This window comes from Oryx dammah, unplaced genomic scaffold, assembly GCF_014754425.2.
Source record: "Oryx dammah isolate SB20612 unplaced genomic scaffold, SCBI_Odam_1.1 HiC_scaffold_29, whole genome shotgun sequence".
Lineage (NCBI taxonomy): Eukaryota > Metazoa > Chordata > Mammalia > Artiodactyla > Bovidae > Oryx > Oryx dammah.
In genome coordinates this window covers 112,139,919-112,157,855 of record NW_024070213.1, presented here as the reverse complement: position 1 = coordinate 112,157,855, position 17,937 = coordinate 112,139,919, and the positions used below count along the sequence as shown (strand labels likewise).

At 37.7% G+C, this 17,937-nt stretch overlaps 1 protein-coding gene across 1 annotated transcript in view; it reads right to left on the bottom strand.

The window, feature by feature from the left end:
• Positions 1-17,937, bottom strand: part of KCNC2 (potassium voltage-gated channel subfamily C member 2) — a 267,910-nt gene that overhangs the window by 226,673 nt on the left and 23,300 nt on the right. Inside the window, exon 6 of the mRNA XM_040233983.1 lies at positions 42-316. Within this exon, the coding sequence (XP_040089917.1) occupies positions 42-316 (275 nt within the window). The remainder of the gene's footprint in view (positions 1-41; positions 317-17,937) is intronic.

The following is a 17,937-nucleotide window of genomic DNA, read 5'->3' as shown; positions in this document are numbered from 1 at the left end:
CGCGCCGCGACCCCGCCGGCAGCGGCCGCCGCGCCGCCCACCCGAGGCCCGGGGGCTCATCCACCCGCAGGCGAGCCCGCCCGGTCCGACGCGGAGCGCAGGGCTCCTTCCGCCCCCTCCGCGCCGCTCGCCGCCGGCCTCTGCGCCCGAGCCCCGAGCTCGCGGAGCGGCGGGTGGGCGGCGGGTGGGTCTGGGGAAGCGCTGCTGTACCAACCAGGTTCAGCTCCTTTCCTTCTGGGAGACTCTGTCCCCGCCCTCTCTGGAGCGGGCTGTCTTCCTTATTTACACCCCACTCTCCACACCCTTTCTCTTCCCGCTACCCCACCCCTCCCAACAAGTGAGAGCGAAAATCTGAGACCAAGTGTGTTTTTTTATGCGTTTGGTTTTGTTTTTTTCTTAATGGCAGCTGAAGGGAGCAAGCTCTACTTACAGGTGACAAGTGAGTCCGGTCTCTTGCGTTTTATCCGTGGCTATGGCTTGCTCTTTTCAGTGAAATGTAGGTCTCCAGTCACCACATCATGGTTATATAAAACAAAACAAGTTTTAAAAGTTTATTCCGGGAACATAAGGCTCTAGCAAGTGGAAATTCAGGTTTATCGGAAGCTTAAAAAGACAAACTACAGATATCCAAGTACCAAAGCAGGGATCTCATTAGCCAGTTTCTCCCTTTCTAAAAATTTTATTGGGCCCTGTATTAGTTCGCTAGGGCTGTCAATAAGAGAGTGCCACGAACTGGATTGTTTAAACAGCAGAAATTTATTATCCCCCAGTTCTGGAAACTCAAAGCTCCAAATGAAGTGTTGTCAGGGATGGTTTCTTCTGAGGGCTGTGAGGAATGGATCTCTTCCGAGGCTGTCTTCTCCCTTTGTCTGTACCTCATTTTCCCTTTATGCACGCCTGTCTGTGAATAAATTTCTCCTTTAAACACTAGTCATACTGGATTAGGGCCCACCTTCATGATTTCATTTTAACTTAATTACCTCTGTAAAGACCCTAACCCCAAAGAAAGGGACACTCTGAGCTACTGGAGGCTAGGAGTCCCTCATCTCTTTTTTGGGGCCGTGGTGATTTGGGGAGGTTTGAGGGGAAGCCTGAAACACAGTTCAACCCATATTAGATCTTACCACCAAATAGAGGGTGTGTTTCCGTGACTGTGCCTATATTTCTAGAAAGAAAAGGATGGAAGAGAGAGACCATAGTCCATGGAGATAGTTTGATAGGTTTGAAGTCCATGGAGTAGGTGAAACACCAGGTTGTATGTATGAGGAAGTGCCTGAAAGACAGATACTAACATAGACACTATGGAAAGAGCCAGAGTTGTGAGTTACTAATGGAAACGTTTTAGCAATATACAAGACTACAAGGTAGGCAGTTAACTATAAACAATTCACTAAAGAAAATTCCTACCTGCTGTGACTGTAAATACCTAAACAAAGTGAAGAAAGATCTTTGGAAAGGCACTGATGTCTAGGAAACTAATGCATGAAAATATGGTAAGTATACATTTGTAAGAAATTTACTAACAGTATGACAGTGAATGTGTAATAATAACCTACCTAGCCTTGTGAAAGTATAAATTTGTTTTACTAACATGTAAAGAAACGTAACACTTAAATACTGAGGTAATAATTCTAGTTTTACAAAGTCATGGAGGCATTTCTTAAAAGAACAGTAACAGTATATTCAGTTGTCAGAAATTTACAAAGAAAAATTATATTCAAATTCCAATATGCATTCTCATATTGTCTAGATAGTTCCTTATATAGCTTTAGTGTAAATTCAATAGGGAGAAAAGGGCATATGGTTTGCTTTAAAATAAATTAGCAATAGTAAGTTTAGTAGCAGCAGCATTTATAATAATAGCATTTACTGAGAGCTTACTATGTGCAAAATGCTTTACATAAATTACTCCTGTTGACTTAAATAGAGGAAATATTTATACTAAATTACAAGACTTCCAGAAAGATAACTCATACAGATGGCAGGAATCAATAATGAAAGCCTTCAGCTTGATACTGTTAAGGCTGTATTATAAAGGCTCTATATAGAAACCAAAAGAAAGGAGGAAAAGGGTGCAGAGGACTCATAGGCGAAAGGAAAAGAGAAAGACCTAATAATCAAGTTCAGTCTGAGATTATAGAAGCTTCTCTGGAAATAATCACATTGGCCAAAGGATCATCTTTTAGAAGAATTCAGAATTTTCTTTTGATTCATAAAAGAATAGCTGTGAAAAGAGACAAGATTTTGGATAAATCTGAAAACAAGAATATGGGAAGATAAAAGGATAAGATGCCCTTATCAATGGAGAACTGATAAATGAAACAATGAATGAGATACAGTCTCATTTTTTTCCTCTTGGTCAATATAAGAGAGGAAAAGTGAAAGTGAAATCACTCAGTCCTGTCCGACTCTTTGTGACCCCGTGCACTGTAGCCCACCAGGCTCCTCTGTCCATGGGATTCTCCAGGCAAGAATACTGGAGTGGGCTGCCATTTCCTTCTCCAGGGGATCTTCCCGACCCAGGGATCGAACCCAGTTCGGGAAAATCCTAGAACAAATATCCAGGCTTCATATATAAGACAGGAGAGAGTAGAACACCCCTCCCCCACCCCTCAGCTAACTAACACCACCGATCCTGCTGTAAAAGACCCATAAAAGTGGGAGGTGGAAGACGGGAAGCAAATCTTTGAAGGATGGCAATGTAACACCTAGGGGGGGAAACCGTTGTGATTTCCTGTGTTGGTTTGTGTGGAACAAGAATTCAAAGGACTCAAGAATTCAAAGTGGACATTACTTCTTGCAGAGAAGCAACTGAAATGCTCCTTCCTTTGTACCCTTAAGTCAGCATCACAGCAGGCTACAGAAACTGAGCAGCACATCACCGCTAGAAATGGAATCTCATGAAACCACATTGTGACTGCCAGATGGCATACTTGTCAGATTTTAACATCTGAACAAATTAACTCTTTTAAAATCCAGTGTGAGGATTATTTAAATATTATTAACCCTACTTAAGGAAGCAACATGTTCATGAGCAAAATTTCTCTGCAGTAGTCTTAAATGGCTGTGTTTTCCCATCCCTTCCTTCAGGTATGCCCTTTTGTAGTGTGATTTTGCATCTTCTCCCACTAAGTCTGTTTCAATCAGCCCTTGAATCTTTGCATCTTGCTTTAGCCAACAGAAAAAGTGGAAGTGATTTTGTCCCAGTTCAACGCCTTGGCTTCAAAAGGTCTTGCATGCTTCTGCTCTCTTTCTTGGAACCTTACCCTAGAGCTATGACAAGTCTTATCTGACCTGTTGATGGAAAGAGTTACAATTTCCAGTGTCCTCCCACCCCACCCCAAACACACATCTCTTTGGTGCAAAGAAAAATAGTACTAGAAAATAAGTAAGAGGACATAATAGAGCAAGGATTTAAAAGAAATAAACATCTAAAAGATATAAAGTACCCCCCACCAATAGCTAAAACCTCATCTCTGCCCCTGGAGGATAGCCAGCTAATCTCCAGAGGGAGAACTGCCTTGCTCTTATGTGTGTGTCCAGAAGAGCTGTCCCAGACATGTTAACACAGAGAATCAAGACCTAAAGAGAAAACTATGTATAGAGGCTATTAAGTTTGGGAATGGTTTGTTATACAAGCTGATTCATCCTCTAAGTTCCCTTCATCTGAAAATTAAAGGACATGAACCTACTTACCTGCCCTCTTAACAATAACTAACATTTATATCATGTATTGTGAATTATAAAAATCCCCAGCAATATATGATATATATTCTTCCTCAAGCTATAATTTTTTGAAAGGTAGTAATTCATGGTGGTTAATTCCACAGGCCTCGGAGACAAGTAAAATGAAGTTTTATCTTCTGAGTGTTGCTTGCTAGGTATCTGACCTGGAAAAAAGTACTCATCTCCTTGAGCCTCAATTTCCCTTTCCATAGAATAAAAAGGATGTCACTATAGTTACTATGGGGATTAAATGGCATAAGGCCAATAAAATGCTTATGTTTCCAGCATATTCTAAGCATCTATGGATACTAACTTTTATTGTCAAATGAGGAAGAAGTCTCATCCCAAAGTCACCTAGTTAATAATTGGCAGGAGCCGACCATAACCCATGTTTTTTGATGGCGTTCTAACTCTTAACTGTTACAGCACACTATCCTGTAAGAGGTCAAAACTAGTTCAAATATTGACTAGTCCATAAAGATGTAATGAAACCAAAACTCTAGAATATTTGCAGTATGTCTGCATTCTTCTCAAATTATTTTAATTCAAAAATATATGTATTAATGATCTTTTAATGACCTAGTTTATGTAATACACTTTCTACTACCCAACATAGTTACTTGTAACAATTATAAGATAGACCTACATACAAAGAATTCATAGATTACTACTTTTACAACTTGGTCATTTGATTTGTAAGAAATACATATTTGTGTTGGTTATCAAGAGTCAGAGGCTTTGCATAAATACTCAGCATGACAACACAGACATTGAACAAATTTGAGCTTGTCATATGCCTAGAAAATTAATGTGCAAGAGTTCTAAGAAAAGGCATTTAGATTGAAGAAAGAGAAAAAATTCCCACAAACATAGGATGATGTTGACTGATGAGCATTAAAAGCAAGAGTTGAAGATAGCCTTCCCATTATGAAAAGTTCTTTATAGTCCTCTGCATTATCCATTTAAACAAATGCTGATACTGATGATGAAGATAGGTAACTTTGGTAAATGGAGCAATGCATTATTCACATTACACATCTTGATGTCATTTTAACTTACACGGGGGTCAGTGTGCAGCACTTTCTCCTGGTATGACTGATTGTTTTACTACTAAGGGTTAAACTATTGGCAGATACCGATAAAGTGTACTTTACTTCCTATTGCCCTTGTTCCTCAATAGGTCATGGGTGCAAGCTAAGATGTTTCATTAAAATTTTATAATCTGTATTTTTAGTACTTCCCTGCCTTCTCCTGCTAATTCTTTCATATATGTATGACTTACATTATATACATTTATAGATTCCCTCTCTACATTTTCTGCCTCACTCCAGACTGGAGAGTTCTATGCTTTGAAGTGCATCAGACTCCCCTGAGAAGGCTTTTAAGATGCAAGGCTCCACCCTGAGTTTTTGTTTCAGTTGGTTTGGTCTGCACCAGTTTCTGCAGTCAGAAATCTGTGTTTTTAAAAAGCATCCTACACTTTATGAAATGTCCATAGGAAGCTGTATGGAAGTGAGTGTTTATAAATATATAACAAGGAATTAGCTGAACATTGCACCTGCAGAATATATTAGAGAGGAGTGGAGCAAGAACAGAACTAACATTTATTAAGGACAAACTGTAGATATTATATATTATTTTATTTTTATTACAGTAAGTGTAAGAAGCAAGTATTGAAATACTAATTTTCTTCATATTAGGTCAGGGATTGTCAGAGTGACCAAAAAAAAAAGAATTATTAGCAACTGCAGTAGTCAAAACTTTTTTAGGTAATTAAGAGCAAAGTAAAAGGCAGAGAGGGACTTCCCACTTGGTCCAGTGGTTAAGGCTACAGGGGGGACAGGTTAGATCCCTGGCTGGGGAAATAAGATCCCACATGTGGCACGGCCAAAAGATTTTTTTTTAAGGCTAAGAGCTTTAGATGTGACTCATTTAATCCTCAACCTATGACTTTACCTGTATTTTACTAATAAGGAGACGGAGAATTTTAAAATAAGTTGCTCACTATCACACAACTAATAAGACACAGCTGGTACCATTCAATACATGGGCATTTAATCTCAATACCTGTGTTCTAGTCAGAGAGTAAATAGTAGAGCCATGATTTGAATATATGTAGAACCATGATTTGAATCAGAATTAAAAGACAATAGACATAACAAAAAGTAAATAACAAATTTGATGTATACCAATTGTTTAGATAATTGAAAACCCTTAGGTTTTAGATACTGTGATACTCATTATCACAGTATCTCAGAGCTATATCTCTCCCTTCTGTTTAATAAACAGCATATAAAAGAAAAGCAGAAATCAAGACAGTAAAGCAGATTTTTTTTAAAGGACTTTGGATTTATTTAATGCAAGAAGAGAAGAATGGAAACCATGAGTCACAAATATTGTTTTGCAAAAAGCTGGAAATAATCTGATAGAAATAATCCCTAGAAAATAAAGTAAGAGCTCAACGAATGAGGAAAGCTTAGAGAGACTTGCAATAAGACTAAAGCAGATATAAGCACACCATTTTAGTTTTATTATTTGGAAAGATGTCTAGACAGGCAGAAAAGCAAGCTTCTGGAAAGTCACTATAGCAGATTTCGAATGGAGTTGAGGGAAGTTAAAATAATGTCAGGGCAAAGGAGGAGTTCTTATTGAAATTCTTTAACTGTACTGTGGAAACCTGCTCTTCAGTTTGTATTTGTTTATTTCTTTAAAGAAATGGAACTAGTGGGTAACATAGAATATCATGGAAGTTTGGGGACAGAAGTGAAAAATAATTTAAAACTCCAGCATGAATTAGCATGACAAAACAGCCTCTCAGAGAAAATGTTAAATCCTACAATAAAACACACTGTTAATTGTTTCCAAGAGATATAAAATACTTTTCGAATTTTTGTCAGAAACACACATACACACACATCAATTTTTAACTCCATAGTAAGATATATAATCTTTAAAAGTTCAGTATTCTCTGAAAGTCCTGAATCTATTTTATTGCCATAATTATGCCATAATTAAATTTGGACTGTTAGTTAAATAGATTTAAGAATATCTTTAGTTGATTTCATTTCATTACTGTGATGGGTGACACAATTTATTAATGAAATATTAAACCAAGAGAATACTCATATACTCTTCCCTGATCCTAAAGACAATACTTTCTGCTTTTACTAGTAGTCATTTCAATTATTTTGTCCCCTTTTAGGCAAAGACAAAAAATCAGGGATGATAACAAAAATAAATGAATAAATTGTCCCAAAGGCACTGCAAATAGAATTTCTAGAACTAACCTCATCAGCCATCGACTTCAGTCTCCAATTCAGCTTTTCCAACCCCTCCTGAAATCCGTGAGTGGTACTGATATGCTCAAAGTGAAAACTTGGGAAATAGTCGTGACTCAATCCCTCTATCTCTTATATCCAAGATCAACTCTGTCACCAGGTTGAAAAAATTCTTTCTCCTAAATAGCTTTCAAGTCTGTTCACTTCCTTCCATTCTTGACTGTCCAGGCAGTCAACATGTGTTATCTCCATAAAGTCCACAACTCCTAACAGAGGTCTCTGCCTTCAACATTGATACTAAAAAAAAAAAAAAAATTTGCATGTTGCAGTCAAAATGGTCTTTCAGAGAATAAAGATACTTATGCTGCCCTGTCCTATTTTATTACTTATCAGTGGCTATTCCTTGCATCTAGGATAAAGCCAATTTCCTTAGGATGTCCCTGTACATCTCACCTGCATCATTTCTTTCTCTTGCTTTCTTCTTCTTTGTACTACCTTCTTTGTACTAATCTCAGATACCGTTCTTTTTTCGTAGAAACTTCCCTTCTCTCCTCACATGTCTAACTGCTACCCAACCTTCGGATCTCAGTTACAACATTATCTTGTTGCAAGCTTCCTCGACGCTGTAAACATGTTGTACTCTGCAGATCCCAAACTATACACGTGTACATAGCATGCTATATTTTCTCTATCAGGATACTTATAAGTCAGAATTGCAATTATTTTTTAATTGCTTATCTCTCATGACAGACTATAAGGGCTGGAATCAAGTGTGTCTTGGCTACAATTATATCCCCAATGTCTAGGTTAATGTCTGCTTTACAATGATCAGTGATGGTGATGATGATGAAGAAATAACTGCAATTGTGATCATATTACATTTGATGATATTATATTATATTATTGTATAACTACCATCTTCTAGATTCTGGGCTAAATGATTTATATTTATTCCTCCATTTAATTATCACAACAGTGCTTTAGCATATGTATTATGATTACTCCTATTTTAGAGATAATGACTATTCCCATTTTAGAGATAAGAGCATGCTGGAGTCCAGCTCCAGCAGCCAGGGATTCGACCTGCAGGGAGCGGCAGTATCAGCAAGTAACGACGGAGCCTCTCAGTTTTCTTGGACTGCGCCTTTATTTCAAGTTTAAGATTTTCTTTTATACTTTTACAAAAGCATTAGGTCAGAGGTTTGACATTTTCAGTTCCCCCTCACCCAGATTTATTATCTCCATAAATCATTGTTGCCCTTCAAACAGAGTTCCTGCTTCAGCGATTCTCTGGGAATCAGCTTTACCATCTATTATCTACTTCTTCTTATGTCTTATAGTTAACTTGTGATTACATTGTAACTCATGCTACATTTCTCAGTTTATTTGTTATCTTCCTAAATCCTGTTTGCCCCTAAAATCCTGAGCTCACTATCTCTTAAAAAGGCTTCTAGCTATTAGTATCTCTAAAATTCCTAACCTCTATAGGCTTTAGTAAAATATGCTAACATTACAACATTCCTTAAATCTTTAACTTCTAACTATTTTAATTATTTCTAAGCCCTAAATTCAGTAAACTCCTTTGACATAAACATTCTCCTCACAAATAGGCTTCAGATAGCAATCCCTCCCGTGGCCTCAAGCTGCAGCCTATGTGCTCATCCTGGAACACTGTTTTGTAAAAGTCCTTAAACAAATGTCAATGATTAACTTTATGAATTATTCTCTGAGCACAGCTGCAGAAGGCTTTGTGCCTTCTCATGCTCCTTTCAAGAACAATAAGCACCTTAATATTCCTTTTCAGTCAACTCAGCCAAGGAGAGGAAAAAACAAATCAGAATCACAAGGCCTAACTCCTTCATCCCGGGTCCTTGCCTACAGGACAAAGAGAGGGGGTTGGGGCCATGCCTCCATTTTGTCAGTAATGCCTAACGTGGCTCCCAACAAGAGCATGTAAGTATAGAAAGGTTATTAAAATTGCCTGAAATCAAACCTCTAATAATTTAAGGAAATGAGGCTTGAATCCAGGTGTTTTAGCTGCAAAAGTTGTCTTTTTCAGTAATATTTGTGTTAAATGTCACTGAATGTTGCAGGCCATGTGGAGAAAATTACTCTTTATGAGTTTGAGTTTCTACAACTGAGAATTTTAGGTATTGGATTCTTACTCCATTGGATTTCTGATGTTTCCATCTTATTCATTCACAATGTAATGCTAGTGCTCTCAGCTCTGCTTCTTGTTTTTAAGAATTCTGAATGTAGTAATTCCTTGGAAAATTACAAAACTCATACAAGTTTACAAAGTAAAAGTGTTTGAATGGGTATTCAGAAGTTTATAGTCAAAGTCCTTCTAATTTTAAAATTAATTTAATGATACTATTTTTCAGTCAATGTCTTGTTCTAATATTAGTCATCTATATTCAAAAAATAAGAGAAAAGCTTCCAAAATATAAGGATGCTTCTCTACTTGCTTCTTACCTGAAGTTAGTTAGAGTCCAAAAGCCTCTTTCATTTTGAAATTTACCTGCCCCTTTCAGTCCAAGATAATATAATTCTTTTAAAATTTTGGGGTATCAAATTAAGATCTATTCTATTAAACAAAAGATATATTCATATATTTTTTTTTCTCAAAGCCCATATAAACCTTGGGTTCCCAGTGAGGCTACTATGATACAAAACCATTAATAGTCTTAGTTCTATTGTTTTAACAGGGAAAGTCTTTGTGGCATGCCCTTAAATTCTTTAGATGATTTGTGTCTAACTGAAAGTATCTATGAGACATAACAACTTATATCTTTGGAGGCTTTTAACAAAGGATCGTAGAGCCCTGTCTGAATTTGATTTGTTACTTTGGTAGTCTTTTGCTGGGAAAGATTGAGAAAAGAAACAGTTTTATTTTCAAATCCAGCAAGTTCTAGTTCATGTAATCTCTCTAAATTAAGCTCAAAAATGTAGAGGCTTCTTCTTTGGTGCATCTATTCTTCTCCTATTTTATCACAGCCAGTAAAAAGAAGCCAGTTGCCACTTTGTACATTTTGCCTAAAAATCTCCCCAGCCAGATCTGAGTTCCTTGGGTTTCCTTTCTATTTTTCATGTGACCATAGGCAACAGTACTGTCAAACTTTCTTCCACTATGTAACAAGAATCCCCTTGTTTTCCAATTTCCAATAGTATTTTCCTCGCTTTCCTTCAAGCCTTCACCAGTGGTCTCCTCAAGGTTATTTCTGGATTTGGCTAACAGTCTTCTTGAAATTCTTTCTGCTTTGGTCAACCACTGGGTCTCAACGCCAGTGGAAAATGCTTTGGGTTTTTATTACAGTAGTGCTAGAGGAGAGTGAAAAAGTTGGCTTAAAACTCAACATTCAGAAAACTAAAATCATGCATCTGGTCCCATCACTTCATGGCAAATAGATGGGGAAACAGTGGAAACAGTGGCTGACTTTATTTTGGGGGCTCCAAAATCACTGCAGATGATGACTGCAGCCATGAAATTAAAAGACACTTGGTCCTTGGAAGAAAAGCTATGTAATCTCTACAGCATATTAAAAAGCAGAGACATTACCTTGTCAACAAAGGTCCATCTAGTCAAGGCTATGGTTTTTCCAGTGGTCATGTATGGATGTGAGAGTTGGACTATAAAGAAGGGTGAGCACAGAAGAATTGATGCTTTTGAACTGTGGTGTTGGAGAAGACTCTTGAGAGTCCCTTGGACTGCAAGGAGATCCAATCAGTCCATCCTAAAGGAGATCAGTCCTGGGTGTTCATTGGAAGGACTGATGCTGAAGCTGAAACTCCAGTACTTTGGCCACCTCATGCAAAGAGCTGACTCATTTGAAAAGACCGTGATGCTGGGAAAGATTGAGGGCAGGAGGATAAGGGGACGACAGAGGATGAGATGGTTGGATGGCATCACTGACTTAATGGACATGGGTTTGGGTGGACTCCAGGAGTTGGTGATGGACAGGGAGGCCTGGCATGCTTCGGTTCATGGGGTCGCAAAGAGTAGGACACAACTGAGTGACTGAACTGAACTAAACTGAACACTTAAAGAATCAAATTCTGTTTTGCTTAGATATGCAGCACAAACTACTCCATATACTTTGGGGCTTAAAACTGGAGACATCTTCTTATTATCCATAATGGTTCTGCAGGTCAAGCACCATAGCAAGAGATGGTCCTTCCTTGCTCCATGATATCTGAGGCTCCAGACGGGAAGATTAAAATGGCTGTGGGCTAGATCTGCCGAGGCTGACTATGAGTTTGCCATCTACCTAATCTCAGGGTCTTTCCATGGGATGTCTTCTTGCCGTTTTTCCAGTATGTCAGCCCAGGAGAGTCATATACTTTACACTGAAGCTCGGAGTTTCAAAAGCGATAGACCCAATAGATGATAGCATAAATTACAGGATTCCTATGATGCTACAAAACTAGCCTTAAGCTTCAATCCTAGTAGTTTTATTTATATTCCATAATGTACTAAATTAGTTCTATCTTTGGACCATTTCATTAACTGTTTCCTTTCCTGAATTGCTATTCTACTAGATCTTTTCCTGGATTGCCCTTTATGTCATTCAAGTCTCTGCTCAGACACATCATCACACAGTGACTGTCTTGACATAGTTACCTCCTGCATCAGTCACCCAGAATCCAAGGAAGCATGTCACTTTTCTTAATGAGATTGGAGGGTGTGCAGTGGAGAGGTCAAAAGGGAAAAGAGAGCCCTCTATTGCAGGTGGTGAGATACTGCAATTGCTTATGACTATTTTTTCCCCTCTGTGAATCTTTGTGGTTTTATGAAAAGCAAAATGATATACAATCTAATCATATATCACTTTGTTTCTTGCCCTTCACTTAATAGATTTGGGGAAGATGTAATTATAAAGGGCTTCCCTTGTGGCTCAAATGGTAAAGAATCTGCCTGAGATGCAGAAGACCTGGCTTCGATCCCTGGGTGGGGAAGATCGCCTGGAGAGGGGAAAGGCTACCCACTCCAGTATTCTGGCCTGGAGAATTCCACGGACTGTACAGTCCCTGGGGTCACAAAGATTTGGACAGGACTGAGTGGCTTTCATGAAGGGCTTCCCTGATAGCTCAGTTGGTAAAGAATCCACCTGCAAGCAAGAGACCCTAGTTCGATTCCTGGGTTGGAAAGAAATAAGTTAGAATCCAGCCTTTAAAAAGTGGGGAAACAGAGCAGAATATTAAACCCTTAAACTCCTCAACTTGTTTCTAATCAACTGTGTCAATCACCATCTTCCTGTTTTGTTTGACTCCCATACCCTAACCAACAGCAGCAATAGTTGAAAGACAGAAAATATCCAGTATAAAACAAACGCTTATGCATTTTATTCATTCAAATACTATTTCTTAAACCCTAATTATTTCTCATCTGAATAGAATGTCAAATGAAATTGCAAGTTTGGAAATTATGTTAGACATAGAAAAATCTGATTTCAATGGTTTTAAGTACAATGTGTTGTGTTGTCATAGCAGATGCAAAGAAATTATTAGAAAGCAATGCCTGAATCAACTTGGATGAACTCTCCCTTCAGGCAATAGAGGAAACTAGAAATTTAATTGTAGTCTTGTTCCCGTCTTAAAATGTGCACTTCAAATCACAAGGGAATATCATTAAACATCAAGTTTCATCACTTCCACCAGGATTTAGAAGCAAGTTAATTTCACATGCATTTTTTTTCTTAGTAAGGAAAATGTTTCCACAGAATCTAACTCATGGGAATCGTGCTAGAATCTATTACACTGTGAAAAAAAAGTAATACAGAAATATCTTTGTGTCATTGCTAGACTAGAAAGCACAGGCAAAGCTAGTAACACATAATCCATTAAGAAAGTGTACCCAGAAGTCCCATTCTCAGGCTAGCAAAATAAAAGTCTTGAATCTCTTCTTGTGAAGATAAAATTACTTTCTTGGAGTAAAACTACTTGCAATGAAATGGAATGGAGAAACTCTGACTATAAAGGACAGCCAGAAATAGAATTTGTCAAATTATATATTAGTAGCCAATGGCACCCCACTGCAATACTCTTGCCTGGAAAATCCCATGGAAGGAGGAGCCTGGTAGGCTGCAGTCCACGGGGTCGCTAAGAGTCGGACACGACTGAGCGACTTCACTTTCACTTTTCACTTTCATGCATTGGAGAAGGAAATGGCAACCCACTCCAGTGTTCTTGCCTGGAGAATCCCAGGGACGGGGGAGCCTGGTGGCCTGCCGTCTATGGGGTCGCACAGAGTCAGACACGACTGAAGTGACTTAGCAGCAGCAGCATATTCCCATATACTACTACCCTGGAAGAAATAAGAGACTCCACAGGGCTGGACATTTTGCTTATAGAAAAAAAAGTGGCAGCTTTCTTTTAATATGTAATAACATTAAGATTTCATTTCTGATATCTAGGATAGCTAGTGAATGTTCTGATTGTTCACATTTTCAAGTCATATAGTAATTATTCCTTTAGATTTCAAATATTTACTTTTCAATATTTCAAGAAAAGCTATTTAGAACATATTTCACATTTTCTGCTTTAGTAAATTCTGTGAAGAAGCTTAATTTATCTTCTCTATTGATTTAGAAGGAAAATACTTTATTGTTCTATTATCTTATATTTATTTTATTATTGGTGAATTTAACTTACTTGTTAAATATATCTATTTAGTTACATTAAATGTATATTAATTTACATTATATATACAAATATATACACATATATATGTGTATATGTGTGTGTCTGTTGCTGAAACACGTAAAAATAAGCTATAGATGACTTTATGTTTTATCTCTGATTACTTCAATATGTGTTTCCTATAAATTAATACATTCTCTTATTTGTATAATACCTAAGAAAATGAACAATTCAGTAATGTCTGTGTAAACATTCCATGTTGAATTTTTCCCATTTTGGGATCTAATTATGTATGAAGTGTGACGTAGTTTTTTACATAGTTGAATGTGTTCATTATGTCTCTTTAATCTCTTCTCATCTGGAACTTGTTGCCCTTTCTTTGTTTCTCAAAGAGACCTGGCCATTTGTCTTGCAGGACATCTGATGGTCTAAACTTGTCTGATTGCTCTCTCATTATCAGATTCAACTACACATTTTTGAAAAGAATAGATGATATAGCCTTGTTTTTTATTGTATCACATCTGAAGACATGCAATAGCCAATTGTACTACTATTGGTGCTAAGGTGGTCATCTGGTAATCAAGCGACCACCAAGTCCCTTAAGATAAAGATACATTGCTGCTGCTGCTAACTCACTTCAGTCGTGTCCGACTCTGTGCGACTCCATGTACGGCAGCCCACCAGGCTCCCACGTCCCTGGGATTCTCCAGGCAAGAACACTGGAGTGGGTTGCCATTTCCTTCTCCAATGCATGAAAGTGAAAAGTGAAAAGTGAAAGTGAAGTCGCTCAGTCGTGTCCGACTCTTAGCGACCCCATGGACTACAGCCCACCAGGCTCCTCCGTCCACATTAGACTATAGTAATTAGTGAATAATCTGTGGATTATTCTTTGTGATCACATGAAAATTCTTTTTCCCAACACTTTTTTTTTTAGCATTCATGGATAATCTTTATCTGACTAATTTTAATTAAATTAGTTGTTATAAGAAATCCTAGAAATAAAATATATATTAAATTATTACATGAGACATTAGACACAGCTGATGAAGTAATTAGTGAAGTGGAAGTTCATTCAGCTAGTAGAAAATATCAAGACTGAAACACATAGGGTAAAGGAGTAAACATATAGGGTAAAGGAGTAAAAAATGAAGAATACAGAAAATTATGGAACACTATAAAAGGTCTAATAAGAATTAAAAGCACTGAAGGAAAGGAAATAAATAAAAGGGAAAGTAACTATGCTTTTCAAACATACATGATAGTTGCCTAAAATTAAATGATGTTATTGATCTGAAAGAATATGGACTTAAAGTTTAAAGTTTTTACCTCTGGCATTACTAGTGTCTGCTCATGGCAAAAATGTCTTTATTCATAAGACATATCATTCAACTTTAATGGTCTTCAGTAGCCTCAGTTTTCTAAATGGTGATTTTAAACAACACATATTGTCAACAGGAAAAAATATGTTATTATTTTACAATTATTTTTCTTCATAGAGAAAAAGTCTTGTCTTCGGATAACTTAATATGCCAAAATAAAGTCCTTTTTTCAACAAATTTAATTGAAAAGAGTCAATTCAAAATACGTAGCTATTGTTCAGTCTATCCTTGAATAACCATGCCTTGATTTACATATTGTCAAGGTATTATTTGGAAAACATCAGAAAAAAAAATCTTTATCAGAACTACAAGACCATTTACAAAATAGTTTGTACACAAATCCATTCTCCTAAAAAATTATTGTTAGTTATGCATATGTTTGCTTTTTTAATAATGTATCTACCTTTGAAGAGTCAAAGTCATGGATGGACTTAAAACTGCATAAACCAAGTTCATAGTTTAATAGTTTTTTTTTAATTGTTAGGTATTAGGAATAACTTTGACCATTTCTAAGAAAAATTTTTAGGTTTGTAACATACATGTTAGGTTAGGAAAAAAATTTTCCAACATATCCAAAATAGTCCTTCAGTGCCTTGCCAATCATTTCACCTTGGCTTCCAGCAACAAATATATCTTTGTTATTTTGATGTTATGTAAAGAGCAACAAGGAGCTTCCCTGGTAGCTTAGTCAGTAAAGAATCTGCCTGCAATGCAAGAGACTGGAGTTCAATCCCTGGGTTGGAAAGATCCCCTCAAGAAGGAAATGGCAATCCACTCCAGTATTTTTGCCTGGAAAATCCCATGGATAGAGGGGCCTGGTGAGCTACAGCTCATGGAGTCGCAAGAGTTGAACCCAACTTAGTGACTAAACCACCAAAGAGAGTCATTTGGTATGTATCCTTTCATATCTGGCTTCTTTTCTTGAACATTATGTTTGTGAGATTCATCTGCACTGCGGAGTGTAGCCATAATTCATTTATTTTCATTTTTTAAAGAGATCTTATTTTTAGAGCAGTTTTAGGTTTACAACAAAATTGAGGAGTAGGTACAATTTCTGTTTTTCTGAGAAATTTTCTATTTCTCCTTCCCTTTTGAAGGATAATTTCATAGGGTATAGATTTCTAAATTGGTTAGTTTTTTCACTCATTCCTTTTTTTACTCTACTTTCTTATATTTGCATGGTTTCTGAGAAAAAGTCAGATGTGATCATCTCTGTGTCTCCTAAAGTGTTGCTTTCCTCTTTGTTCTTTAAGGATTTTTTTTTTATCTTTGATTTTCTACAACTGGAAAATAATATGCTAAGGTGTAGTGGTTGATTGGTGTTTATCTTGCTTGCTGCTATCTGAGCTTCCTGGATGTGTGGTTTGGCATCTGATTAATCAGAGGAGATTTACAGTCACTGTAGTTTGGAATACTTCTTCGGTTCCTTTGTCTCTTTCTTGTCGTTCTGCTATTCATATTATACTTGAGTCACACCTTTTGTAGTTGTCCACAGTCTTTGGATATTCTATTCTGTTTCAGTCACTGTTCTCTTTGCTTTCAATTTTTGAGAATTCTCTGAACTGATTCTCTAGTTCAGGGATTCTTCCCTTTGCCACATCCAGTCTAGTAATAAACCCATTAAAAACATTCACTTGTGTTACAGTGCTCTTGATTTCTAGCTTTTAATTTCAGTTCTTTGTTAGGATTTCTGTCTCTGCTTAATTGCCCGTTTGTTCTTACATACTGTCTACGTCACTCCTTAGAGCCCTTTAAGCATAGTTAATCAAAGTTATCTTAAATGTGGGGTCTGGGACTTCCTTGGCAATTCAGTGATTAAAACCTTGCACTCCCATTGCAGGGGGCACATGTGCAGTTCCTAGTCAGGGAAATATCCTACATCTACAAGGTGCAGCCAAAAATTATTGTTGTTGTTTAGTCAGTGTATCTTGTCTGACTCTTTGTGACCTCACAGACTATAGCCTTCCAGGCTCCTCTGTCCCTGGGATTTTCCAGGCAAGAATACTGGAGTGGATTGCTGTTTCCTTCTCCAAGGGATCTCCCCCACCCATGAATGAAACTGCATCTCCAGTACTGGCAGGCATATTCTTTACCATTAGGCCACCAGCGAAGTCCTGTGGCCAGAAATAAGTAAATAAATAAATTCAGGGTCTGACAATTTCAATGTTTCTGCCATGTCTGGTTCTCTGTATCTTCAAATTATGGTTTTTGCTATTTTTGTTTTTGTTTTTGTTTTTCCTGATAGCCAAGCATGCTGTACCAGGTAAGATAGACTGCTATAAATAGGCCCTCACTAGTATGGTGGTGAGGATGGGAGGGTGGATGCATTCTGCTGCTGCTGCTGCTGCTGCTCTAAGTCGCTTCAGTCATGTCCAACTCTGTGCAACCCCATAGACAGCAGCCCACCAGGCTCCCCTATCCCTGGGATTCTCCAGGCAAGAACACTGGAGTGGGTTGCCATTTCCTTCTCCAATGCACAAAAGTGAAAAGTGAAAGTGAAGTTGCTGAGTCGTGTCCGACTCTTAGCGACCCCATGAACTGCAGCCTACCAGGCTCCTCCATCCATGGGATTCTCCAGGCAAGAACACTGGAGTGGGTTGCCCATTTCCTTCTCCAATGCATGAAAGTAAAAAGTGAAAATGAAGTCGTGCAGTCATGTCTGACTCTTAGAGAACAATTAGGTCTGAGTCTTTTAATGAACCTATGCTTCTGAATTATGACCTTCACAAATTTCTCAATTTTCTTCTCCAATAATGGGACAAAAAGGACAGACTGAGCTGGATTTGGTTATTTCCCTTCTCAGGATCAGTTAGACTCTCATCATACTCCAGCTGCTTAGGCTCTGATTAACTAGTTTCACCTGCAGGCACGCTGTGTTAAGAAGAGTGCTCTGGATGGTTCCAATTGTTTCATTT